The sequence below is a fragment of the Gadus macrocephalus genome, chromosome 4 (genome assembly GCF_031168955.1).
Source record: "Gadus macrocephalus chromosome 4, ASM3116895v1".
Taxonomy (NCBI): domain Eukaryota; kingdom Metazoa; phylum Chordata; class Actinopteri; order Gadiformes; family Gadidae; genus Gadus; species Gadus macrocephalus.
In genome coordinates this window covers 12,420,814-12,447,525 of record NC_082385.1, presented here as the reverse complement: position 1 = coordinate 12,447,525, position 26,712 = coordinate 12,420,814, and the positions used below count along the sequence as shown (strand labels likewise).

General features: G+C 49.2%; 4 protein-coding genes across 6 annotated transcripts in view; 2 read left to right on the top strand and 2 right to left on the bottom strand.

Moving 5' to 3' along the window:
- Positions 1–2,619, top strand: part of rnf208 (ring finger protein 208) — an 11,123-nt gene extending 8,504 nt beyond the window's left edge. Inside the window, exon 3 of the mRNA XM_060050302.1 lies at positions 213–2,619. Within this exon, the coding sequence (XP_059906285.1) occupies positions 1,453–2,265 (813 nt within the window). The 5' untranslated portion in view covers positions 213–1,452 and the 3' untranslated portion in view covers positions 2,266–2,619. The remainder of the gene's footprint in view (positions 1–212) is intronic.
- A 1,546-nt stretch (positions 2,620–4,165) lies between these two features.
- On the bottom strand, positions 4,166–9,315 carry si:dkey-106l3.7 (uncharacterized). Of its 3 annotated transcripts, none has more exons than XM_060050300.1 (7): positions 8,893–9,315; positions 8,033–8,769; positions 6,381–6,533; positions 6,093–6,270; positions 5,900–5,982; positions 5,267–5,340; positions 4,166–4,610 (listed from the first exon to the last, which is right to left on the bottom strand). In XM_060050300.1, exons 2-7 carry the CDS (start codon positions 8,747–8,749, stop codon positions 4,523–4,525), a joined length of 1,293 nt encoding a protein of 430 aa, XP_059906283.1. In that variant the 5' UTR covers positions 8,750–8,769; positions 8,893–9,315; the 3' UTR covers positions 4,166–4,522. The 3 variants fall into 3 exon arrangements, with proteins under 3 accessions (XP_059906283.1, XP_059906282.1, XP_059906284.1); XM_060050299.1 differs by having other exon boundaries at positions 4,167–4,610; positions 8,997–9,314; XM_060050301.1 differs by having other exon boundaries at positions 4,167–4,607; positions 8,033–8,973.
- Positions 9,316–11,575: 2,260 nt separating this feature from the next.
- cimip2b (ciliary microtubule inner protein 2B) lies at positions 11,576–14,362 on the top strand. The gene is made up of 6 exons (XM_060050285.1): positions 11,576–11,725; positions 12,447–12,784; positions 12,875–13,023; positions 13,301–13,433; positions 13,796–14,008; positions 14,214–14,362. The coding sequence occupies exons 1-6, from the start codon at positions 11,655–11,657 to the stop codon at positions 14,306–14,308; spliced, it is 999 nt and encodes a 332-aa protein (XP_059906268.1). The 5' UTR covers positions 11,576–11,654; the 3' UTR covers positions 14,309–14,362.
- A 292-nt stretch (positions 14,363–14,654) lies between these two features.
- On the bottom strand, positions 14,655–26,249 carry LOC132456093 (AP-4 complex accessory subunit RUSC2). Its single transcript, XM_060050282.1, has 10 exons — positions 25,555–26,249; positions 21,769–23,168; positions 21,257–21,533; positions 19,461–20,441; positions 17,763–17,839; positions 17,422–17,596; positions 17,051–17,156; positions 16,905–16,951; positions 16,077–16,761; positions 14,655–15,842 (listed from the first exon to the last, which is right to left on the bottom strand). The coding sequence occupies exons 2-10, from the start codon at positions 23,125–23,127 to the stop codon at positions 15,740–15,742; spliced, it is 3,810 nt and encodes a 1,269-aa protein (XP_059906265.1). The 5' UTR covers positions 23,128–23,168; positions 25,555–26,249; the 3' UTR covers positions 14,655–15,739.
- Positions 26,250–26,712: the final 463 nt, after the last annotated feature.

The following is a 26,712-nucleotide window of genomic DNA, read 5'->3' as shown; positions in this document are numbered from 1 at the left end:
AGGTATCTTAGATTAGCAACACTGCTATAGTAGCCATAAGCAGAATGCAGTGTTGTTTTTATAGGGTTTTGTGTTTTTTGATGCGGTTTTATTTTGTGCTACTGTATAATATAGAATAGGAGTCCCCTCTAACACTTAGTAATTAGTATAATAAACAAGAAGAATGGTAATCACATGACTCTAACCGGGCCGGTCCTGTGCTGTGTCTCCAGGTCGCTGGACCATCGGCGTCTCAGAGGCCACGGGAGCGAGCGTCACTGCAGGATCAGCACCCAGGGAGGCATCCTCCTGGACGGGCGATAAGAGCCCCTCGCTCCAGTGGGAGGGTCTCAGGGTCAAGCAGCCCTCCACTCCCATCCCTCCTTAAGGAGGCTGGCTGGCTGACAAGCAGGAGGGGGAGGCGCTCCGCCGTAGCTCCTCTGGAACGTTCCAGAATAACCCTCCCTCCCACAAATAAAACATCTTATCAGCGGTCAAGTCAGCACCAGGGTCATTGTGGGTCATAGGACCACAGCGGGAGCGGTTGCCCTTTTCTGTGACAAACGTACACACACACACACGTACACACACCACACCGTTGGCTGAAACTAGGAAGGAAGTGCTGGTTCTTCTCCCTGTTTCTCTAGACCGCAGGACGTGTGAGCCAACGCGCGTCGAACTCAGACCTTCTACAACTTCTATTTATTCCGTTCGGTTTGCCAAACTGGGAAAAGTCCACCCAGGACTCCAGTCCCCTATATATGTATATGTGAAGATCTATATTATCATAAGATAAATGTTAGATTAAGATAATCTGGTGTGATCACTGAGTGAGGAGTATATCTTTGTTTGTGAGCGGAAATATCTTCATATCGTGTCTTTGTGTATTAGATATACATATCTGCTATTAATCTATGTTTGAGCACATTACACAACGCACAAAGGATTCTGTGTGCACCAAACAAACGAATAAGCTAAGCTCATAAGCTAAGTGCTCAACACGGCCGCAGCGACCGGAGCTGGACTCGCGGCGCGGTGGTGCTAGCGCCGCAGAACCAGGGGTGCTGAAACCACTGAGGTACTCTGGTCTTGGTCCTCACTCCTGACCCCCCCTCTCACCAAGACCACCCCCCTCCCCCTCCAGGTCTTTACCATCAAGACCGCCGCTCAAAGTCAATAACAACAACCACAACAACAACAACAACAACAACAACAACGAGATAAAGCCACCCCAACAGACAGAACCATGGATAGAAGCATACGTCCCCACGTTCCTTCCAATGGCTGACCACCAGACCCCCAGTCCACCTCCCAGCCAGTAGGGCGCAGTCCTCCCACCCCCCGTATCGACTCCAGCCACCGACCCCCTCCAGCCGGTCCTCCTCCACCTATCTTCCAGTCCTTCAAGACCTCCGACCACCGCCCCTCCCCCCCCCCCCTCCACCCCCGTCCCCCGCCCAGGGGGGAAGGTGCATGTCGTGCCTGCGTCGGCAGGCCATCAGCCTCCCCATGGACACCGTCAAGATCCTCCCGTCGGAGAAGTTCCCCCGGGAGTGCCCGCCGGGGACCCCCGTCACCCGGCCGCGCTTCACCCCGCCCCCCCGGGTCGCGTGGGACGGCGGGGGCGGCTGCGGGGAGGGGCAGATCATCGTGAACCAGGCCTGCGGCGACCTGGCGGCCCGGGAGCTGCCGCCGGCGCTGCCCGTGCTCCGCAGGGAGGCGGGCTTCCTGGCGGCACAGCGCAAGGCCAGCGCCGGCGAGATCTGCTACCACCAGTTCCACTACAAGATGGACGACGTCATCGTGAACCAGTACGTGCTGCGCTCCTCCTCCACCTCGTCCTCGGCCTCCTCGGCCTCCTCCGCCTCCTCCTCCTCGTCCGCCTCGTCCGCCTCCTCCGCCTCGGGGCCCGTCATGCCCTGCGAGCCGCTGGACTGCCCCACCTGCGGCCACGCCTACAACTTTGCGGGCAAGCGGCCGCGCATCCTGTCCTGCCTGCACTCGGTGTGCGAGGAGTGCCTGCAGATCCTCTACGAGTCCTGTCCCAAGTACAAGTTCATCTCCTGCCCCACGTGCCGCCGCGAGACCGTGCTGTTCACCGACTACGGGCTGGCCGCCCTGGCCATCAACACCAGCATCCTGAGCCGGCTGCCGCCCGACCCCAACGGCCCGGTGCAGTGGGGCGGCGAGGCGGACCGCAGCTGCTACCAGACGGTGCGGCAGTACTGCCAGTCCGCCTGCACCTGCCACGTGGCCAACCCGCTGTCCACCTGCGGCATCATGTGAGGCTTTGGAGGGCTTTGGGAGGGGGAGGCCGGCTTCTTCACGATTCCCCCACCTGCTCAAAAAAAAAAGGGTCCATCCCGGGCTCGTTTGCTCCGCCCCCCTCCCCCACGTCGTGTCAGCGTCCTCAACATGCGTGAACCCCCGCCGTGCCCCCCCATCCCCCCACCCCTCCCCCAATCCACTGATGTATCTATTATATATATTGAATAGCACACAGGAGGGGTTTATGTTGGAGGGACACGTGATGGAGGGGAGCTCGGAGGGTCACATGATGGATGGACACATGATGGATGGACAGATGATGGACACATGATGGACACATGATGGACACATGATGGATGGACACATGATGGACACATGATGGACACATGATGGACACATGATGGAGGGAAACATTATGGATGGACACATGATGGACATGTGATGGACAAATGATGGACACATGATGGAGGGACACCTGATGGATGGACACATGATGGACACATGAAGGATGGACACATCATCGATGAACACATGTTGGAGGGACACATGATGAAGGGACACAAGACAGAGTGACACATGATGGAGAGACACATGATGGACACAAGATGAACACATGATAGAGAGACACATGTTGGATGGACCCATGATGGAGAAACACATGATGAACACATGATGGAGAGACACATGTTGGATGGACACATGATGGAGAGACACATGTTGGATGGACACACGACAAAAGAACAAGCCAGATGGACGGGGAGAACTATAGCAAATAAATGTATTTTACGAATGGACTAGAATCCTCTATTCACCCTCTTTGTTCGGATGTGTTTGTCGTAACTCTTGACATGGGAATGCCAGAGGCAGTCTGCTCCCTCAACCTGGTGAATGAAAATGAGACAAATAAAATAAAGTTAAAAAAAGTATACTCTTGTCGTTTTTTGTGTATTGGTGATTTCGTTGGAATAGCAAATACCACAAATCTTCATCAGTGACTGTGTGTACTTACTGTGTGTACTTGCAGTGTGGGTATGGGAATGGGTTGTTGACATTTACAGGAAGAGAATAGAAAGGAATGTACCTGAAGAGGTGTCATACCTTAAAGAGATGTCAAAGCGTTCAGTTGAATGATAAAGATGATGAATAGAGAAGAAAGATGGAAGGGACAAGTTTTTTTTTTACATGTTTACTAGGACAGGATTCAGTGAAGATATATACAGAGAACATACAGTGAGAAATATATCATTCTTGAGATAAGCAATACATACACAAACCACTGATAGATACATTAAATACACACATAATGATGCAAACATTAACAACGCACAACACATGATATAAAACTGACATACACACACATCAACAGTGAACAATAGAGTCATACACATTTTAGGAAAACAGTAACACTGCATTTAAGGACATAAATAACAAAAGATTGTAAATAAAATAAATAGGGCAGTAAAAATCAAGGTCAAACATGATGAAGTAGTAATGGCAGTTTAACAGCAGCAGCAGCAGCATCCACAGTGCTAAGGCTCTCTACGCCACTTGGAGAGAAATGCAATTTGTTCTAGAAGATTTAACCCAGAGTGTTGAAAGAGACAGAGTGTTGAGGGCTGATGGCTGGCATCTGGAGGAGGAGGAGGAGAAAGGAGGAGGTGGAACAGAGGGAGGAGGAGGAGGAGGAGGAGAAGAAGGGAGGAGGTGGAACAGAGGGAGGAGGAGGAGGATGAGGAGAAGGGAGGAGGTGGAACAGAGGGAGGAGGAGGAGGAGGAGAAGAAGGGAGGAGGTGGAACAGAGGGAGGAGGAGGAGGAGGAGGAGAAGGGAGGAGGTGGAACAGAGGGAGGAGGAGGAGGATGAGGAGAAGGGAGGAGGTGGAACAGAGGGAGGAGGAGGAGGAGGAGGAGAAGGGAGGAGGTGGAACAGAGGGAGGAGGAGGAGGAGGAGGAGAAGGGAGGAGGTGGAACAGAGGGAGGAGGAGGAGGAGGAGGAGAAGGGAGGAGGTGGAACAGAGGGAGGAGGAGGAAGGAGGAGGAGGAGGAGGGAGGAGGTGGAGGGAGGGAGGATTGAGGGATTGAATGATGAAATGGAGGAGGAGGTGAAAAGGAGAAGGAGCAGGAGGAGGAGGTGGTGGAGGAGGAGGGAAGTGGGACAGAGGGAGGAAATGGAAGAAATGGAAGAGGAGCAGGAGGAGGAGGGGCAGAGGGAGGCGGTGGAAGAGGAGGAGGAGGAGGAGGAGGAGGAAGAGAAGAGAACATCATGAATCATTCAGGTCACAGGGTCTTCTTGTTGCCACGGCGAAGCAGGCTGAGGCGATGGCTCGTCTTCTTCCTGCCCTCGGACGGACGGCCTTGAAGACTGCTGTGTAGTTCAGAGAGATGGAGGAATGAGGGAGGAGATGGAGGGAGGAGTTGGAGGGATGTGATGGAGGGAGGAGATGGAGGGATGAGAGATGAAGGAGGAAGGAGGTGAAATAGAGAGACGGAGGGATAGAGGGGTGAGATGGAACGATGGAAGGACAGAAGCACGAGACAGAGAGATGAGTTAGAAATCGGTTCGGCTCAGCCCTTAACAAATGGCCGATTGTTTCCACAGTCACTACACAAGATGAATATGCGCCGTGTTTTTCCCCGCCGAGGGAACAGATGCGCCGGGCGGAACTGAGCTGCCAGCGCCTGCCGTTCCTCAGCTGACGGGGCGTTAGTTACGGACCACCGCGTCGCCATGGACCGCTGCCATGTTGGAGTGGCAGGGAGGAGTGTGCCCTTGTGCGTGTGCGTGTACATGTGTATGTGTGTGTGTATGTGTGTGTGTATGTGTATGTATGTATGTGTGTTTGTGTATGTGTGTGTGTGTGTGTGTTTGTATGTGTGTGTGTACGTGTGTGTGTGAGCGTGTGTGTGTGTGTGTGTGTGTGTGTGTGCGTCCGGTGTGTGTGTGTGTGTGTGTGTGTGTGACCACCGTATGTCACTAGATTGTCGTTACATCAGTGCTCTCTCAAGGTATTTGTTTCTCACCCGTCCGAGTCGACGCTCGCTGCTTTTCTGGATGGAGCCATTCTGAACAGCCACGCCCTTCCTCTCTGCTTTGCCTTTGTACCCAGAGACAGGACGCGTTGTTACAGATCTTTTTATTAATGCTTTGAAAGACATATGAAGGAATGGTTGAGCTGGTCGGTGACAAGCTGACACCCACACGCACAATCACACGCACACACACACACATATGTACACGCACACACACACACGCACACACGCACACACACACACACACACACACACACACACACACACACACACACACACACACACACACTATGGTTATGTAAATGCCACCAGCAGGAACACATTAGCTGGTATTTAGCTGCAGAGCTTGGAAGAGGATGAGATGTGATCAGTAGAGGATTTTATAAAGAGCCGATTTCTCATGAACTGTTATTTATTATTATTTGTAAAACTGCAGCTAACAGTGTGTGCCTAATATATGAATAATAAAAACAATTAGTTATAATTCCCTATGATTTTTTTCCATTAAGGGGAGATTCAGAGCAAAGCCTTACAAACCCAGTGAAACGTTTCACTCATACCAATGTCTATTTGCAACATCTACAAACACGAGGCGTGTCTCTGTAAATGAATCACAGTTTCTACCTGGTGGTTCTGACCCCCGTCTGCTGGTCCCGCCGGCTGTGTTTCACTCTCAGGCTGCCCTCTAGTGTGTGTTTTCAAACTACCTGCAGAGAGCATAATAGTTAAATAAATAGTCATTATTAGTGTATTTCCTTGATTATACACGATAGGACAAGCATAAAAGGTTCACGTTAAAAGGTGAAAGGCGACTAACCTAAATTTCTTGTGAGCCTTTCTGTCTCCGATGGCGACGTGCTGCTGGATTCATCGTCAGTGTTGGACCGCTGCCACCGTAACTCATCAGACACACGCTCAAACTCAGCCAGATGTGAGCGGTGAATGTTGTGTTGGTTCTCCAGAACAGTTTCACAGCTGCACAGGCGAGACTCCGGCTGTTGTCAGAGTAACCCAACAGTATGATGTAACTTTGGTTCAAGTTTGAACCAAAAGCCATGCGTCATTTTGTGGTCCAATGATCATAAAGCGAGTATACCCGGTTCACCTGTGTGTCCCGGTGGTCCTTCAGCACGTCCATTTCCAAGTTTAACCTGCGGTTGTTGATCTGTAGCCGAGCGATCTGCTCCCACATCTGGCATACCTGCTCCAGGTAGCTCAGCCCAGGACCCAGGGCGTCCCGGGCCTCCTCGTTCACCTCCTGGGGAAACGCGAAGACAACGTAAGTGGAGATAAACAATCGCTCCTGAGCAAAACTCAAACAGCTCTTCATTTATAGCTAGATGGGTAGGCAGGTGGAGGAACACTTCCAACATCCTTCTGGTCTCATGCATGGGTCAGTGCCGGATGAAATATAAGTCAAAAGAATATAATGGAACATAATGGAACAAGGAATAGAATAGAATAAAACATAATATAAAAGAATAGAATAGAATAGATCAGAATAAAATCAAATAGGGTTACGGAAAGAAAGAAAGAAAGAAAGAAAGAAAGAAAGAAAGAAAGAAAGAAAGAAAGAAAGAAAGAAAGAAAGAAAGAAAGAAAGAAAGAAAGAAAGAAAATAAATAAAGGAGAAAGAAATAAAGAACAGAAGAACGAAGAGAGAAATAAAGATACAGTTGAAACACTACAGAATGCCGGTGGCTTATGACTTGCAGACATAAGCCAGATGAAACCAGGCAGATGATACAAAGGGAGAGGCATAATGAAGGGAAAACCCAACCTATTCACCCTCCTGCAAGGAGCAACAACAACAACTTGCTGCTAATAGCTCTTAATTATCATTCTTTGGGCTACAGCACAATGCAGCAGCTTAACATCCACGACAGTGTATGCCCTCCCATCAACCTAACATCCATCGTATCAATCATAAGCGCCCTCTCTGCGAGGAACGTCACCAGGCGTGCGCCAACCATTGAATGCCATCTGGATGCCACGCGCATGACAACCAATCGGAGTAACCGCAGATGGGGAACGATCACAACTCGTCAACAATACACCCGACTGATCTGCATCCAGACGCCCACGCACACACACACGCACACGCACACACACACACACACACACACACACACACACACACACACACACACACACACACACACACACACACACACACTAACACACACACAGACAGTATGGAGGCCCCATTCCTGACATAGTTGTGGGAACGCTGAGGCTGGACTGACAGGTTTACTGCCACTGATACATGTGAGACTGACTGACATGGAAGTTAATTACCAGCGGGCCTTCCTGGGTGATTGAAAGCGGGCTTGTGTATTGCTGTTTGAGTTTGTGTCTGAGTGTGTGCATATGTGTGTGCGTCTGTTGCATTCCGTTACCTGTGAAAGATTGGGTTTTAAGAATGCTGCTCTTTGACTCTCATTCAGGCCACCGACCATAAACTAGTAAACATTTAGTCGTGGACATGAGTTTAAGTTATGCAACGGATTGAATACAACTAAAAACACAGATATGGATCTGTTATAATCAGACCCTTGTATCCAAGTGAGGTCGAGAACTACCAAACCAGAATACAAATGCTGTTCTGTCCGACATTAAAGCAAAAACAACAACAACACGACACAGAGTGGACCAACACATAAATCACCGGTTATGTGCCCCGAGCAACCCTCTTTACATTATTGCATACATTAACGCAGGGCCTGCCGCTGGTCCGAGGAGGCCCCTTGAACTCACCTCTATGGGGGTCTCTGCCAGCCTCATGTCATGGTAGAGCGACGCGGGTCGTCTCTGTCTCTGACGCCCGGCCTGACGCAGCGACAGGTGGACGGGTCTGCCCACCTCGCTGACGCTCTCCGACCGCACGATGTGCAGGCCGCTGGGGCGTCTCGACAGAGACATCGTTTTCCTGGGCACGCGTCGCTGTGCCGCCGCTGCGTTTGGATCCGGACTGGAGCCGTCCCTGGTTTTGCGCCGGCCCGGGTTGAGCTTCAGAAGGGCCTGCTCCACCTTGTGCTGCAGGCTCTTGGATCTGTCCCGGGTCACGGGGGCAAGATCAGCATCCGACCCCGGGAGGTAGAGCGAGGAGGCGGAGAACAAGGAGCGTGCGGAGGAGCGCAGGGCAGGGGTCAGAACGGAGCCCGGGGTCAGAGCGGAGCCCGGGGTCAGGCCTCGCTCCCCTCCGTCCATCGCCACGGACACAGGGACGGGTTCTGGGTGGCCAGCCGACGACATAGAAGAGTCTAAGGAAGTGGGCGTTATTTCGAATCCAGAGTCCTCCGATGTGGACCTCAGGTTGACCCCCATGTCCGGGGTGGACGCCGGCGTGGACGCAGGTGTTGTAGTGTCCGAGGAAACGGTCCACGACGGCATCTGCCCGTCCGAAGAGGAGAAGGGCATCCCATCGCTCACATAGGACTCCATAAGGTTCCCAAAGCTACGGTACAGATTCATCTTCAAAGTCCAACTGAAACCTAGCAAAGAAACATAACAAAAGACAGCTAAAACAAGGTACACCCGGTTGTTGTGGCGACACCGCGGAGTAAGGAGGAAAAGCGTGAAGCAACAAAGACTGTTGCTGTGTCTCTCCACCGCACCTCTGTCTCACCTCCGGCCCGTCACTTCCCGCGACACATTCATATGCATGTAGATACCTGCAGGCACCTACCCCCCCTGTCACCTGCAGAACGACATGACTCACCTGCCCGAGCGATCCTCCTACACAGGTCTCACACCCGACAGCTAGTTAGAAGGCCTGCCTGACTGACTGACAGACAGTGGGCATGTCGTGACACGGCAGATCAAGCAGAACCCAACCGCCTGTACAACATCCCACTGAGCGTGGTTTGGAGAAGCATTTCAAACACGTCACTGTGAGAAAGCAAAACCAGCATAGTGTGTTTTAAGACTGATAAGGTCACTGACGCAACACCTTATCAAATATAAAGCTATCTCAAAAAGCAACAGTGACAACATAGGCCATTATTGACTTACATTCAAGATCTCAATGTATAACACAAACAAACATAACCCCCCCCCCCACACACACACACACACACACACACACGCACACACACATACGCACACATACACACACACACACACATACACACACACACACACACACACACACACACACACACACACACACACACACACACACACACACAAACATACCACATACACACACACACACACAAACATACCACATACACACACAAACACACGCTCACCCACACACTCTCAAACATACCTCCCTCACATACACAAACACACATACACACACACACACACACACAAACACACACACGTACACACGTACACACACACACACACACACACACACACACACACACACACACACACACACACACACACACACACACACACACACACACACACACACACACACACACACACACAACCGCTAAATTCCAATAGGCAGGAAATCTGAAGAAGTTAGGTTGGGTGGGGCAGGGGGCTGATACCATCTCACATTCCTGTCCCCAGGTGAAGTGTGGTTCTAACAGTGAAACTGTGATACCATGACAAGAAGCTAAGTCACAGGGTCGGCTGATTATTTTCAGGGTAGTACAGGCGTATTGGTTGTGTATTCCTGCTTATTTATTAGTATTATTAGTTATTAGTATCATAAATTTTCCAATAGGTTAGGAATCGTTCCATTGATTGTGTTTTATAATAATAATAATAATGAATAAAATTGATATAGCACTTAATATGGTACTCTAAGATGCTTTACATATTGCCCTATCAAAACTATGTAAGACAGACTATGAATAAAAGAAAAACAGAGGTTAAACATGAAGAATAAGGTGGGAGTTAGGTGGGGAAGGCTAGTGTGTAAAGGTATGTTTTGAGGGCAGATTTGAAAGAAGAGAGGGTTGGAGAGACTTTGATGTGGGAGGGGAGTGAATTCCAAAGGGTGGGGGCAGCAACTGAGAATCACCCCAAGTCCGTCGCTCAGTCCGTGGAACTTGTAGCAGGTTGGCAGAATTGGACCTGAGGAATCGGGAGGGGGCGTGGTGATGGAGGAGGTCGGCAAGGTAGGGGGGGGCTAGGCTGTTGAGGGCCTTGTAGGTGATGCTTATGTATTAGTGTTATTAGTATTATAATGTGTCCTATAGGTTAGTCATCGTTCTATTGGTTATGTGTTATGCTTATGCAATAGTGTTATTAGTTATTAGCATTATAATTTGTCCTATAGGTTAGTCATCGTTCTTGTCACTTAAGTTCATTTCCTGGGGTTACTAACTGGGATATGTGATGCAGAATAACTAGCCGTAGTAAATCCAGTCAGTATAGATCAGCTTCTAACTATGTGAATGTGGACAGGATAATGGCTAATAGAAGGATCGATTCTTAGCCAACTGGCTCCTTGTTTGAATCCCAATGTCCTCCAATGACTTAGCTGCAGGCATTGCTGAGCAAGAAGCCTTTTCACATACAGTTGCTGTGCGTAGGCCTACTGTACAGAACCTAAATGACAAATTACTATCATTAAGATCGTGGGCTAATGACTTTGTTCTGTATACTGGAATATCCACGCTGTTAACCATCTGCTATTGGATTTGTTCATTAAAATAATCACAGCTAAACCTACAACCCCCTGGCTCTGTTTTCTGTTCTGGTTGTCTAATGAAAATAATATGGCCTAGCCTACGCTATGAAAATTATTATTATTATTAGCAATGCCCTAATAGTAGTTTCTGATATAAATGTTTAGGTTTGTTATTTGTCCATGTGTGGAAAGGATGCCTCGACGATAATCACCACTAGATGTCATTATGGATACTTCTTTGAATTTCAATCAAGGCTATACGTTCAATGTAATACATTAATGTAGACCATGTTCAATGTATGCTACGTTCAATGCCACAGCGAACTGCTGAACAAAAAATAATGGAAAATAACTAAATGTATATTAGCCAGCATATTTTCGTCCACTTTAGATCAAATTTAGCCAGATATTTATATATATATATATATATAAATATTGATTAACCAGTGACACTTTCCAGGTTTTTTGTTGTTGATAAGATTTGTAAACAAGACCTACAGCGTCGTTAAACCCTACGTTACAGTACAGGTGGTGGTTAGTGAGGTCCCCCCCTTCACTGTAAAGCATCTTTGAGTGTCTAGAAAAGCGCTATATAAATTCAATACATCATCATCATCATAGTGTAAGAAAACCCCGGAGTGTTTACAATAACGTGTAAGCGGACAGATAAATAGACCCGTCTCCCAGGTGATAGATTCTAGAACCCGCCCTTCTCCTCCTCTAGCAACCAATCAACAACGCGGCAGCTCGATCTGGCGCTGTGGGCCGCTTCTGATCAACATGGACAGGCCTCAATTCCCCCCGAAATTCAGCAAAGTCCTGATGACACCCGATCCACAGTACATACCTGGGTAAGTTTACCTGTTCTGACGCCATTAAAACACATTACGTTTTCATATTTAACTTTAAATGCAAGAATGGTGCCACTAGTAAATATCTACCATAACTTTGTTTTTCAATCAGTAACGTTAGAAACATCATAACAATATAATGTGTTCCAATTAGGATATTAATGATAGAAGAATAAATCGTTATCTCCATGAGAGGTAACATTAGGTCTGGCAAACAGCAAAGAAAATACTTGTCTCACAACATGTCAACCACAGGAAAAGGGAATGTGTTTAATGAACAGTGACAAAGACTTTTATCTTATACCTATAAGAGACTCCATTGCCAGGGTTTCAGTTACAGGGGGTTTATTAAAAAACCAGGCAGAGCTGGTAAAAATAGAGTTAAGAGCATGTGATTGGACGGTGATGAAAACAACACTGAAACCGATGATGGGAGTCATGACAACCATAATTAGGTTCAGGTGTGAGTGTTGATGAAACAGGGCTCTCTGGAAGACAAGGTAGTAGATGTAGTGGTGAGCAGGTGGACTAAGCAACACTTTGAATTGTTTCGCCTATTTATAGTTATTTAAAAAAATATGTAATATTGTGTTTCTGCACCAATAGACCACAACAAAGTCCATGTATGTGAAAGTTTACCCAGCACTTCAACTTCTGAGTGTGACCCATATTTTGAGAATGCCACCATGGTTACGCCTCTTTTTCTCCTCCCATCTCCCAGTTATGCAGGGTATTGCCCGCAGCTGAAGTACAACATGGGCCAGACCTACGGCCAGCTGACCCACAAGCTGCTGACCTGCCCGGAGGTGAGGAGGTCCTCCAGGCTGGTTCTCAGTACAGGCTACCCCCAGACCGCTGACAGACGGGACTGGACCACCGACAGACCGGACCTGATCGCCGACAGACCGGACCGGACCAGCGACCGACTGGAACGGAACATCTACGGACCGGACTGGTCAACCGAGAGGCCGGAACAGACCGGCCATGAGACTCTATTGACGACTCGTCTGCACCGAGGAGAAGACAGAAACCTAGACAACATGATCCCGGGATACACAGGTGTGTTTACCTTCAGAAGATGTTAAATACAGCATAGTGTGTAATCTGAGTATATATCGCATTGACCCCGAACCTCTCTGCACTCCATAGGGTTCATTCCAAAACGACAGAAGTATTTTGCCCAGACCTACTCCCAGACCTGCCGTGGGGCGCTTAAGGAGTTCACCCGGGACCAGAACACAAGGCTCCACTCGCAGTCCTCAAACCTGCCCGTTCACTACAGGAGCCCAGAGTTTCAGGTACATTCCTCTCTGAAACACCCCCGTCTCTCACACCCACCTCATATTGACAACGTAATCCACACCATGATGGATACGTCACGTGGGAGCTTCGAGGTCAGTTCATAGAACTGTATCACAGCTTGGAACGTCCAGTTATAACCAGCGCATACATTGTCTTACACACAATCTGATGTTCACACTCATTGTATGTCACAAGGTTGCTCCACCGCCGTATGATGCATTTCACATTCACATGGACGCTTTGTGATAACGCATTTTCTGTTTGCATCCGAAGGGGAAGAAACTGTACACCCCTCTGGCAGCCGTTTGCGACGAGCTGCCCCCACCGCAGGCTCAGAAAGCCTGGCAGCCACTGGGATCACCTTACCTCATGCACGACCAGAGCCCACATAAGTATTTTATCTCAGGTACACATTGTCTGGACGCGACGGTGGAACGCTGAGATGTGTGGTCCTACTTAAAGGCTAATGAGGCACTTAACCATGTTGTTCACCCTACAAAACAAAAACACGAGGCTGTCACATGTTAGCCAAAAACAGAGAGAGAACCTGTGTGTAGGCCAAACAGAACAGTTATCTTATCTCACTAACACGCTCACATTTATTTCCAAGTGCATTAAGAACATACCTTGAAAGGACAACAATGTCATCACTTGATGAGATGCCCCTCTTTGTTGTCCCAACCTCTTTGTGTTTCGTTACTCTTCAAACACGATATACTTTATCCCACAAAAAAAGCGCACAGAATTGACCATGTTTTTCTTTGACAGGCTTCACAGGATACGTGCCCCAATCGCGGTTTCTGATTGGGCGGGGCTATCCCTCCACGACCAATGAGGCGCTGATCCAGTTTGGGAGGGAGATGTGGTCCGAGCCCAGTTCATATGCAGACATGAGGAGGAAGAGCAGCACCCTGCCCCCCATCCCAACCGTCTACCCCTCCAGCGACGGCCTGTTGCCCTTCTACGACGGACACGTGCCAGGTCTGTTTGAACCAACACACCTACACATCACACCCTCCATGTTGCCACAGTATACAAAGCTATGTTAAACCTGCACTAAGTCACATTTCTACTGCAGCTTTAGTGATCCATTAAAACAAATCTGAAGTGTCAATTCCTCAGGAATAAAACGTGCATATTAAAATAAACAAGCTGTGTTCATGTCTAATTTGATGTTCTTCTTCAGGGTATAAATTCACGTATGGAAATACCTTTGGCAAGCTTACCCACAATGCACTGGGGATAAGTGATGTGAAAAGGAGCATTGGAGTGAGGTCGTAGAAGAAAGATTCAGAAGAGGAATGTTATTCACTTCAATAAAATGACTGTATCATCGCTGGTGTGAGATGGGTCATATGATCACATATACAACAGATTGAGGGACCCCTTTACCCGTGACATATTCCATTGCATACACCCAAGTACTACCTTATTTCTATACTGTACCACAGCGAAACATAAATTATGTTGTATCTTTCTAGTCTAACAATGAAATGTCCCCTATATTGCCTGGTGCACAAATTAAAAGATCCTATTTTACCACCAGTGTGATTAGTGGGAGAGTCAAAACCTGATACTAAAATAGGTGCCCTAACAAAACCTGAACCAATATTCTCAAACGCAGAGATGAAAAGAAAAGTCTTTATTTCAGAGGTTGATTGTCATTGTGCAATAGAGGAAGTTCTAAGGAGACAAAATTCTTGTACTATATACTGAACACTATGGCATCACATGATACATAATAAAACACAGATTATTTTTCAGAATCGATACTTCATTCATTTGCGAACAAAATGTAACCATGGAGCTGTCACCAAACTCTACCTGAAACAACACATAATAGCTTATTGAAGCTTATACGCCCCATTGGGAGACGCAGACACACACAATAAGGTAAAATGACCTTACCTTCAGCCAATTAGTGTTTAAAAGACACACACTGTTTGCATTAATTTGTTAACACATGCAACGAAAAATAATCCATGCTAGGACTCAGTTTTCAGAACACGTATACAAAGAATTAAAGGATTGGCTAAGATGGACCACATTGGGCTGGTACTACATGGTGTATTTGGCACTTAAACCACTCTGCTGCTTGGTGATCCATAGGTCAACATGTTGAGACGTTGCAACGCTATGTCACACAAAAGCTGTAACAATGCTACGTTTCACCATATCTCCGATGGGGATCGGTTTGAAGTACAGTCCTTTGGATTATTTGTATCGATGGCTACACGGAAGGAAAGTCAATATCAACAATGGGACCTGTACTCGATTCGAGTATTTATGCACATCAGGAACGCCGCAAAAGAAGCGAATTGGTCATGCACAGCCTCTATATTATGTGGGCTTTGTAGACCAGTTTGGTCTTAACAATATAAATGCATGCATGTTTTCTCTCGGTAGATTGCCTAGCCTACCCTACTACACAGAGGATAAATACCATACAAGGAGTCGCTTTCTTCTTCCACGGCCGGTGTGGTCGACAGATGCAGCTCTAGATGCAATCTGAACCCATCTCAAAGGAGCAGTCTATAGGATACACACTATACGAAGACCATCACTCATCTGTTCAAATCAAATCACACAGCACCTGCTTCTCTCAACCCCTATTGCGTTTAATTCGTGGCGACAGGAGGGGAATGGAGAATCTCACTGATGGGAAATGAAGTCTTTAATCTGCTTTATGTGACTGTGATCCTGAAACGGCGCTCAGTCAGTCTTTGGTTTTCCAAACTTAACTGCCCACACGGACTGGGCCAACTGTCCAAACGTTGAACTGGGCAACTGCAGCCACTGAGAGGGACGTGTGTTCCTGAAGGGGACAAAATCGATGTTAGGAGAGGGTTCTCTGTTGAAGGCATGCATTATTCATGATCAAGTCATTTAACAGCTCCTCATATCACACACAACCAACATTTGCATAACTTACTGTCAACCAGCATCTCTCAAAGTCATAATAGACAATTTACCCAACGTCAGATAGACGGTTATATATAATAAGAAATCTATTTCAAGATATACTTGCCCAATGCTCAAAGCAAATTACCTTCTGCATTGGGACCCTCTGAGGCCTTTAGCAGCTCCTCTGCCTGGAGGATCCACCGCTGCTCCGAACAGCTTGGCCCAGCGTAGTCCACCGCGGGCGGGTCCTTCCGCCCGGATGTGAGGGTCCGTGGAACTCCTTCCGGAGGGTCCGGTCATGGCGTCCTCTCCGTCCAGAGCCCCCTCCAGTCCCGTGGCATGGTACTGCTGAGACCAAGCAGAGTGTTTCTCTGCAGATCTGCAGTCCTCTTCCTCGATCACACCGTCCACGATGACAGGCTGTCTGATCCACCAGCCGGGGCGAGGGCGAGGCTGGGGGCTGTCGTCCCTGGCCTCGGCGTGACTCCCTCTCCCCCACTGCGGGGGGGAACTCTGGGGCTCCTGGGACAAGACTGGGAGATGCAGGTCGGTTTGATACAAGCTCCCGGTCTGCTGGCTTCTTGCACCGGTTCCTCTGGGTATTTCAGCCTGTAGTTTTGGCCATGTGGTCATCAGTAGAGTGGAGCAAGGTGTAATGGGGGAGGGGTTGGAACACGGCTCTCCGTGTCGGGACTCCAGCAGCAGGTTGAGGTCAAAGGGCAGCACGGACAGGGGCTGGAGCAGCAGGAGCAACTCCTGGAACAGCGGTTGACACTGGCTCTGAGTGGTGGTCATGAACGCCCAGGAATGGTAGTAGGCTGATACCACATCTGGGAGAGAGGTAGGGAGGGTAAGTCGGGGATATTGCATGATCAATTAATTGATGTTGAGATGTTTGCCAGCTATACAGCTGTTTATAAGCTCTTTGTCAAATGTTACGGCAAATCAAAATCCATTTCAATTCTCCACTCACCATTTTGGCTCTGAAGGTGACTCAACCAAAATTCCAGTGACCGCAGACTGAAAGAGAGAATGAAGGTCAATCATTATTCTAGCTTACTCTTATTCAACACCTATTCATAGACGGTATTATCGTCTGTCGACCGACTAGGTTCTTACTTGAGAAGGCCCATGAGGAAGGCTCTGAGCTTCATGCAGGAGTTAGTGAGCTGAGAACACTGAGTGATCTTGGACACCAGGTTGAGGAGCATGCGGCTGGCACGACCTGCAGAGGAGGTAAACAAACTACGATTTATCCACAATCCTCCAGTCTTGTGTATCTCAATGAACCATAATAACCTCAACCATAATTGATGTTGATCTGCTCAATTTGCATATTTAACAAAAAACATGCTGACTGAGAAATACCAAAAAAGTTTAATGTAAACTAATCCAAAATCTATATGGCATTTAAATAAATGAATACATTACATTAAGCTCAAAACCTTTTATAATCATTGAATCTGTCTTCCGTTGTGTTCTAGGCGTACCTCTCTGTGTGGAGGCGTCCACCACTCTCCAGGAGTGGTTGCGTTGTTGACCGATGACCACATCTAGTTTGTGATGCCTGAGGCCGTCCTCCAGAATGTTCTGGATGGCAGGACACAAGTGTTCAAGGACGAGACCGGCTATGGTAGGACTGCTCCGGCTATTACCCAACCGCATCTGTGGGAACCAGAGGTCATGTCTTTGAAAATATTCCACACCAGACATTGTCATTGAAATCTATTTCAATTGAGTCATGCAGCTAAAAATAAATCAAGCACTATGTGATCGCGATTTGTGTGTTTTAACGTCCTTGCGATGCTCCGACTCTCTGGCCGCCTCATACCTTTTCCTCGGGGTCTCTGCTGCTTCCAAAATGAGCCATAATCAAATCCATGGCTGAGCTCACAGATCTGAGCAGACCTGATGAAACAATTGAACCAAGGACAGCGGGTCAGATAAGGTGAGAAGGCTAACTCCTTTAGGTATCCACACTGCAATCAATAACACCCCCTCTCCCCTCTCCCTGTAAGAGGACACCACACATAGCTAACATTTGGAAAACACATCCATTATGAATGAGGAGGCCATGGAGCTGGATCACACTTCTGTATAAAGGCCCTCATCATATGGCTAATGTTAATACGCATTGCAAGCACTTTCACCATCGATTGCGTTTTTCCCTCTCGTCTGTCCGCAGAGGGCCCCTTCCAGCGTGCCACGGTGGATTCGGGGCCCCGCCCCTCCGGGGGTCCACCTCATGATGCTTTCCACTCATTATCCTGTCTACATCTGAAGTTGTACATGGATAACCACATGGCTCCCTCATAATTAGCTACAATCATGAATTATGAGCACTGTATCCACGGTGCCTTGCTCTCTCTATCTCTCTCTCTCTCTCTCTCTCTCTCTCTTGCACTCTCTGTATCTGTATCTCTCTCTCTCTTTCTCGCCCTCTTTGGTTCTCTCTCGATGGTTCTCCTTCTCTTCCCCTCTCCCTCATTTCTGTCGTATTGGACCGAACGCAGGCACGCTCACATTGGCCACAGAGAGAAGGGCTTAGCCAATCGTGTGCAGGGAGAGTTAAAAATAGGTCATGTTAGAGAGGAAGCCCCTTCAGGGTATTGCAGGCTCTGCTACAGCACTGCACGTTCCTGCTGCTGCTCTGTACCACTCACTAGGAGCTAGGCCAGGTAGCTAGGGGTCCAACTAGGTTACTAGGAGCCCCACTAGGTAACTAGGAGCCACACTAGGTAACTAGGAGTCAATTAGGTAACAAGGAGCCCATCTAGGTAAGCAGGAGCTCAACCAGGTAGTGAGGAGCTCAACAAGGTAGCTAGGAGCCAAACTAGTTAACTAGGAGCTCAACACGGTAACTAGGAGCCCCACTAGGCAAATAGGAGCTCAACTATGTAACTAGTGGCCCATCTAGGTAATTGGGTGCCCAACTAGGTAACTAGGAGCTCAACTAGGTAACTAGTTGACCTGCAAGGTAACTAGGTGCCCAACTAGGTAACTAGGAGCCCATCTAGATAACTAAGAGCCCAACTAGGTAACTAGGAGCACAAGTAGGTAGCTAGGAGCTCAACTAGGTAACTAGGAGCCATACTAGTTAACAAGCAGCCCAACCAGGTAACGAGGACCCAAGCTAGGTAACTAGGAGCCTAACTAGGTAACTTAGTAGCCCAACAAGGTAACTAAGAGGCTAATTAGGTAACTAGGAGCCTAGCTAGGTAACCAGGGGCCCAACTAGATGACATGGAGCCCAACTAGGTAACTAGGAGCCAAACCAGGTAACCAGGAGTCCAACTAGGTAACTAGGAGGCCACCTAGGTGACTAGGAGTCAAACTAAGCCCCCATCTTTCAATCTATCTGTTGATATAGTATATGTCAGTATAATCATATATTTAGCCAACTGTTAGCTGTAATGCTATTCATCACCTTTGCCGGTGGCCTTGCCTACGATTACCCTTGGTCGGTATTGCCTATACATCAAACGCAGTCAGCATTACGTATGCATTCACCTGGTCACATGACCCTCACCTCTCCTCTGAAGGTGGCTGATGGACAGCGACTCGTAGGACGCCTCCGAGGGGGAGAGGCAGAACTCTGCGGGGGGCCTGTCACTCAGCAGCATCAGAGGCTCACAGGGCCCGCTCTGGTTCTGCTCCTGGCGCTCCTCCCCGCCTCCAGGCCCGGTCACAGAGACCTCCCACTGTGAGGAGGAGGTGGTCCGAGGGATGGAGGAGGAGAAGGGCTCCGAGAAGGGGCTGCAGGGGAACCGAATCCCCGATGGCTTTAACCGCGGGGCCCTCTGGGGGGGTGCCGAGAGGGACGACAGCAGGCCGCTCTGCTGGGTGAGACTGGTGCAGGCCAGGGTGGGCGGGGTGCTGTGAGTCGACCCCGGCTGGGTGAAACCGGGGGTCTCGGGCCTCATGGCAGAACGCCGTCGTACCCCCGGGGTGGGCTCGGGGGTGAGGTCGATGAGGTAGTGGGAGGTGGGGGTCTCCACCAGGAGGCTGGGCTGGGTCTGCGGTGTGATGAAGGACCTCGGACTGTGCAGTTTAAACATAAAGTCGGATTGGGCCGCGCCCGGGTACGGCCCCCGTGAGCCTTGAGATCTACAGGGGCCGACCGCGCCCGCCGGGCCCCTTCCGGAGTGGCCCCACGCCTGCCTCAGGCCGCAGCGGTCGGGACTGGGGCTGCAGGTGGAGCAGGTGTCCGAGCTGGAGGGAGCCTCCAGCAGGATGCGCCCGTAGCCGCTGGAGGGCGAGGGCTGGAGGCGGGGGAGGAGCTGGTGGGCTGCGGCTTTACACCCCGACCCCGGGCGGGAGCCGCTGCCGCTGCACCCGCTGCACCCGCTGCCGCAGCTGCCTCGCTGGGAGACGTACTGGTCCAACAGGGAGCCCAGGTGCTGGGCCTGGGGCTTGGAGGGGGGCAGTAGGACGAAGGGTTGGATGGGTAAGGAGGTGGGTCTCTGGGCCTTGGTGTAGCGCAGCACCGGGGGAGCCCAGGAACATGCCCCTGAGGACGAAGAACAAAGGCAGACAAGTTGTGTCTGTGAGCTAGCTCGACGACCGCCACGTCCACCTGTTCTTGGTTCTACAGCAAATATGTTCAGGGCCGCAGAGTCGCTCACTATCTTCCGAAAAAAGACTCAAGACTCACCTGTTCAGAGTCCACCTCGACACTGCATAAACACCCTCCCCCTTCTGGCCACCATTGTACATTGTATTGTATTGTGTTGTATTGTATTGTATTATAGTACTTAACTGTGTAGCAACTGCAGTAGCTGCTATCATTGCTGTTACACGGGGTATTGGTTAGCCTAGCGATTGTTGTACTTGCACTTGGTTCTATGACCATCCTTTCTGTACCGACAGCGATATATTGATGCACTTCTTATGACAAATGTACTTATTGTAAGTCACTTTGGATAAAAGCGTCTGCTAAATGCCCTAAATGTAAATGTAAATGTATATTTGTGTTTTTCTGCTTGTTACCGCCTCCAAAGCTGAAGCGAAACAAATTGTAAATGGACTAAATTCATGTAGCGCTTTTCTAACCAGTGGCCACTCAAATTGCTTTACACTCAAATTGCTTTACAACCAATGTATTATTATTATTATTAATTATTGCCTAACACTCACCCATTCATACACACATTCACACAGAAACGGCGGTGTCAACCACGCAAGGCGACAGCCAGCTTGTCGGGAGCAGTTAGGGTACGATTGAACCGGCCCCCTTCTGATAGCCAGTCAACCCGCTCTACCGCCTGAGCCAAGGCCGAAACAAAAGCTGAGCACTGGTATCTGCATCAGATGAATCCTCCTTACCGTTCTCCTGGGGCCCACTCCTCTCACCGGGCTGTGGCGTCCCAGAGGGCTGTGTGGGTACGGCCTTGACCTCACGGCCTCTAGCGACCGCAGCCGACGGACCCAGGGAGAAAGCAGACTGGACGGGGCACGCCCCAGAGGAAGCGCTGCGTGGGCTCTGGGTGTAATCCCAACGCGTTGTTGTCTTGCAGAGAGGACAATCATCCTGGTAATTATAGCACTCACACTTGGTGCAGCCAACACCGCTCCGAGAATATCTGCTGCTGTCGTCACTTTCCTGGTGGAAAGTACAGAAACAAACAAGATTGAGGTTTGTTGCGTTATTCATGTTGTTCTGCACGATTTGCACTCCAAAATAGAAACCCAGTAGAAATTGTAAATTATAAAATGGGTTTCTTTAATACAATATATCATATTCAACAAATTTGGTTTGATGCCAAATCATGATGTATGATTTGGTAGTTTTATGTGTTACCCTTGGAAGTAAAATGGTGGCAAGCGCTTATACACACCTTCCTGTCCCTCTGCAGTCCCCCCTCCCCTACCGGGACGTAACCAGATGAAGGGACCGGGCCGGCTGCGTGCGGCCCCCCGGGGAAGCTCCTCCCGAGGCCGGGCCAGGCCGGGCTGGGCGTCTTGGAGGGCGGCTCGCAGCTCACCAGCTTGTAGTACTTCTGATTGGTCCCCATGGCGAGCGTCAGCCGGCCCTGGAGGCAGGCGGTGAGGTCCGACAGCTCCAGAGAGGACCAGGGCTCTAGTGAGTACAGGTTACAGTTGGAGTCCAGCGCCTGAGGGGACCAGCATGGGGCCGAGGGCACCACCGCCTCCACCACCACCTCCCGCTGCTCCGGTGGGGAGGGGGCCTCATGCTCGGGCCGACGGCTCGGGGAGCGCGGTCGGACCGGCTGGAGGTTCAGGAAGACCGAGCCGTCGTGGAGGGGCGCGGGCTGCGGGGGGGCGGGGCAGCCCCCCGGGTCCTGGGGCGTGGCGGGGTTGTTGCTCTTGCTGTAGATGGTGCAGAAGTTGACCAGGACGCCGTCGGAGCTGTTGCACGACGAGTCACTGGCGGACTCGGTGGGATTAACGGGGAATGAGTCCCCACGTCTGAGCTGGCCGAAGTTGAAACCGGTTTTACTGTTCAAGTCTTGGACACGGGTGTATGACGATAGTGCGGCCGATTCTGTGACTCCCGGTTGATCTGTCGGAGGTGAATCTAGACGTCCTGTTTGGCTAGGGAGTCGATCAGCGCTGCTCTCTGTAGCCGACACGAGCGGCCTCTTCCCCTGCGCGCTGCCTGAATGTCTGATGCCGTGGCTCACCGCCCAGTTGAAATTGCCATGCAACACGAAGGAGGAGTCCTCGCAGTATCTGTGTAGATTATCCCCATCGCCGTCCTCCTCTTCCTCCTCCTCCTCTTCATCCAGCGAGGAAGGAAGGAACACGTTGCGGGACCTGGGTCGGGCTGCGGACGTGGGCTGGGCGCCGCCGGGCTTCGGCACCTGCGGCGGCCCCTCCTCCACAGAGCAGCTGGAGTCCAACCTACCGCTGCTGTCGCTGGCTTCCTCCTCCTCCTCTTCCTCCTCCTCCTCCTCCTCCTCCTCCGCCCGGTCCTCTTTGAGACTCCAGTAGCTGCAGGAGTCGAGTCGCTTCTGGTTGCCCGGGGCGACAGGCAGCTCTCTGCGGAGGACGTCCTGCTCGGGCAGGGAGACGGCCCGGATCAGCTGACCCGCGGAGCACGCGCCGGGCCGCCCGGGGGGCGACGGCCCTGGGGGGCACGGGGTCTGGACCGGGGGCTGCCAGGCGGGGAGCTGCACCCGGGGGTAGCGGTAGGAGAGCCAGGTGTCTCCCGAGAAACTAGACGTCCGGATCATCCTCTCTGCGGGACTCTGGCTTCATGGTCTGATGGAGACCCCTGGAGCCGGGAGGAGATAGCTCATAAACAGCAGAACACGGGAGGCTCATGACGTATCTGTAGGCTCACATTTAAAGCACCAACCGTAATCATGATTCCTTCCTCATTTGCCACATTGAAGCGTTTAAGTGCTTAGCAGGTACCATTCCATGCCATGCATTATTCAGCCTTCTAAAGGGGATTTGTATTTGAATAACGAAGCAGAGGTTTATAAAAGGCACCGTGAGTAGCCTGTTTCCCCCATGCATCATGCAGAAGCGCAGGCTTCTCCTCTAGTCTGTCGTCCTGTTGTCTGCTCCCAGGGTTCCGTCTGTCCTATCTGCCATGATTCAGTGAACCTTCCCCCTCTCTCTACCTAGGCCCAACACACACTCACACACACACGCACGCACGCACGCACGCACGCACGCACGCACGCACGCACGCACGCACGCACGCACGCACGCACGCACGCACGCACACACGCACACACACACACACACACACACACACACACACACACACACACACACACACACACACACACACACACACACACACACACACACTCACACTCACATACACTCAGACACAGCAACACATGAGCACACACACACATACGCACACTCACACAGACAGACATACACACACACACACACACAAGCACACATTCACACAGACACACACAGACACACACAAACGCACAACGTTATTCAACTGTCTGCACTGCAACTAGGGCAACCCCACTGCAAAGACACTCAGAGAGAAAATGTGTTGCAGCATCCATGTATTTGCTACCACGTTTTAAACATGACTTCTTATACTGCAGCCTCTTATAAATGTTTATGTTAATTCTGCCGGCATAGGTTTAAAAATTACTAGAATTAATTAGTTTCAAATCTTAAATTAAGCTGACATTTCTAAGCCAGTTTCTGGTTCCATTAAACAGGCCACTGAAAAAAAAGAACACTAAAAGATGCATTAGAGGGAATTTTATGTGTGTTATGAAATCAGCAATGCAGTACATAAGCAGTGTATGAACTGCTGATGCAGTATTGCAGACAGATAGAAATATATGCTTTTCATGCATACTCATACACTTTTACATACATACAGTATGGAAAACCTTAACATCATTTCCAAAGACTTCTATGTCTTTAAACAACATCTGCTGCTGGTGTCCAATGCCATCCATGATTCTTTATACTTCTTTTACATCTTTTAATGTTTCAAACTATTGCATTGTGTTGGTATTTGCCTTTATTGTGTTGCTAACGGCAAAGGACAAACAACAATGCTAACAATTCTACAGGCGAAGATAAGGAGTGTTGCTGGTATTATGTAATTGGGTTTCAGACCTACTGAGCGGCTGAAGACAGACGGGCTGAACACGCAGCTATGTAGAACGGATGCAGAGGAAACGAGAGTGCATAGGCTGAGACAGAATGGACGTGATTGGTCCAAACTATTGGGCCTTTCTGCCACGTCAAATCAGTGTCCCCGAGCAAGTTAGTCTTCTTCTCAGGCTACTTGACTCGAGTACGAAGGGAAGATGGATTGTAAGCATGAGACATTCAGAGCCTCATCCTTGTAAGCAAAACCCTTTTAGTATTGATGCATATAAACATCTTACATTTAGAAGTTGCCTCTACTTCCTTTTCAATTCAATTATAGTACATTTGATTTGTATAGCCCTTAATCACAGGTACAGTCTCAAAGGAGCTGAACAGGCCATACATTTATGACAATCCCCTGACCCTAGCCCCCGAGAGGGAAAGAAAAAACTCCCTTAATTAGTAAAAAGGAAGAAATCTTGAGAAGGGACGCAGAGTGGTGGATCCCTCCCAGCAATGTTCAGCTGCTTAAAAACATGTGATGTTGTTACTAGAAATCACGATAGATGTTAATGGCCTGGAGAACATGATGGTTGCTACTGGGCTGGAGAACATGTTACTGGAGAACATGAAGATGTGACTGGAGAACATGGTCGATGTTACTCGACTGGAGAACATGATAGATGTTACTGGGGACCATGAAGATGTTACTGGAGAACATGAAGACGTTACTGGAGAACATGCAGATGTTACTGGAGAACATGAAGATGTTACAGGAGAATATGAAGATGTTATTGTAAAACATGAATGTTACTGGAGAACATTGGTAGATGGGAGAACAAGGTTAAGATGACTTTCATAAGTGTATGGCCGAATGAGAACACCTTCACATTTATGCACAAGCAATGCATTTTGGGAGGGAAGGGGCAAACGTTAAAAACGTTAAGAACAAACAGCATGTCCAGAAAAACAAGAGCACGGGACAGCCATAGTAACGGATAATTAGCATATCAAAATAGCACAATGAAGCCGCACATGTAAAAAAACGCACCGAGCAGCATATAACAACTTACTTAAGAAGAGCGGTCGTTCAGCAGCATCTCTACATCCCTCCGTGAGACTTGCTTTAGAAGACACATCCTTACAAATGCAAGATTTCTGTAAAGTGCGGATCCCTGAATTCACATTGCAGAATGCGCGAGTCAATAGAGGAGGGTTAAATCCGTCCTATGAAAGCCCCTGACTTTAGAGCAAGGCATTGCGGCGCTGTGAACTGAGTGCCTCTACTAGGCACCAGTGGTGGGTTCGGGCTCGGAGGCGCACCGTGACAGCGGTGCTGCACGCGCCGCTCACAGCACCGGGATGCCTCGAGTGGTCGGCTGGAGTTAATGCGTCACGAACGCTTAGACCAATGATAGGGCTTCATTTATAGCAACTGTGTGTCAGTTTGGGACAGCAGGATTCAACTATTGGTCATTCCAAGATATATTCACGTGACTAAGTAACTAGACAGCCACGGTATGTGGAGATTCCGTTATGTGTGTGTGTGTGTGTGTGTGTGTGTGTGTGTGTGTGTGTGTGTGTGTGTGTGTGTGTGTGCGTGTGTGTGTGTGTGTGTGTGTGTGTGTGTTTTCACACACACACACACACACACACACACACACACACACACACACACACACACACACACACACACACACACACACACACACACACACACACACACACGCACGAACGCACGCACACACGCACGCACGCGCGCACACGTACGCACGCACACACACGCACACACATACACATGCTATTACACACTTAATCGAGTTGTTTCAGAAAACGGCATTTGCTTTATTAAGAAGATTCCTGATTTTGGTTAATGAAGAAACCATGTTCTTTAACACCATGTTCTTCAAAACAATATTAATGTTCTTCAAATTAGGCAATGGAATTGATTAATGAATTATTAATTATTAGTTATAGTTATAGTAATAGTTTAAACCCACTTAAGAACTGAATGGACTCCGGACTCCTGTAGTCAGAATGGGCTACTGAGATAAGCAGAGACATCCCTTTATCATAGACACACTCCAATGATGCGTTGTCATCTTGTTTTTTTATGATGCCTCAAATTCTGTCTTTAATTATTAAATGAGTAGCCTATTCATTATTAATTATGCTAATTAAGTGTAGGCTATTCCTTTACTTCGTATTTCTTTATGTACTTTAGGTTTAGA

Coding starts and splice junctions, on each gene's coding strand:
- si:dkey-106l3.7 (XM_060050300.1), bottom strand. CDS start 8,749: ATGAATCTGTACCGTAGCTTTGGGAACCTTATGGAGTCCTATGTGAGC. Junction 6,534..8,032: donor TGGCAGAGACCCCCATAGAG/GTGAGTTCAAGG, acceptor GCGTTTCCCCAG/GAGGTGAACGAGGAGGCCCG. Junction 5,983..6,092: donor AAGGCTCACAAGAAATTTAG/GTTAGTCGCCTT, acceptor TGCTCTCTGCAG/GTAGTTTGAAAACACACACT.
- cimip2b (XM_060050285.1), top strand. CDS start 11,655: ATGGACAGGCCTCAATTCCCCCCGAAATTCAGCAAAGTCCTGATGACA. Junction 12,785..12,874: donor CATGATCCCGGGATACACAG/GTGTGTTTACCT, acceptor TGCACTCCATAG/GGTTCATTCCAAAACGACAG. Junction 13,434..13,795: donor ACATAAGTATTTTATCTCAG/GTACACATTGTC, acceptor TTTCTTTGACAG/GCTTCACAGGATACGTGCCC.
- LOC132456093 (XM_060050282.1), bottom strand. CDS start 23,127: ATGATCCGGACGTCTAGTTTCTCGGGAGACACCTGGCTCTCCTACCGC. Junction 17,840..19,460: donor CAGCCACCTTCAGAGGAGAG/GTGAGGGTCATG, acceptor TTGTTTCATCAG/GTCTGCTCAGATCTGTGAGC. Junction 16,762..16,904: donor TCACCTTCAGAGCCAAAATG/GTGAGTGGAGAA, acceptor CCTCTCTCCCAG/ATGTGGTATCAGCCTACTAC.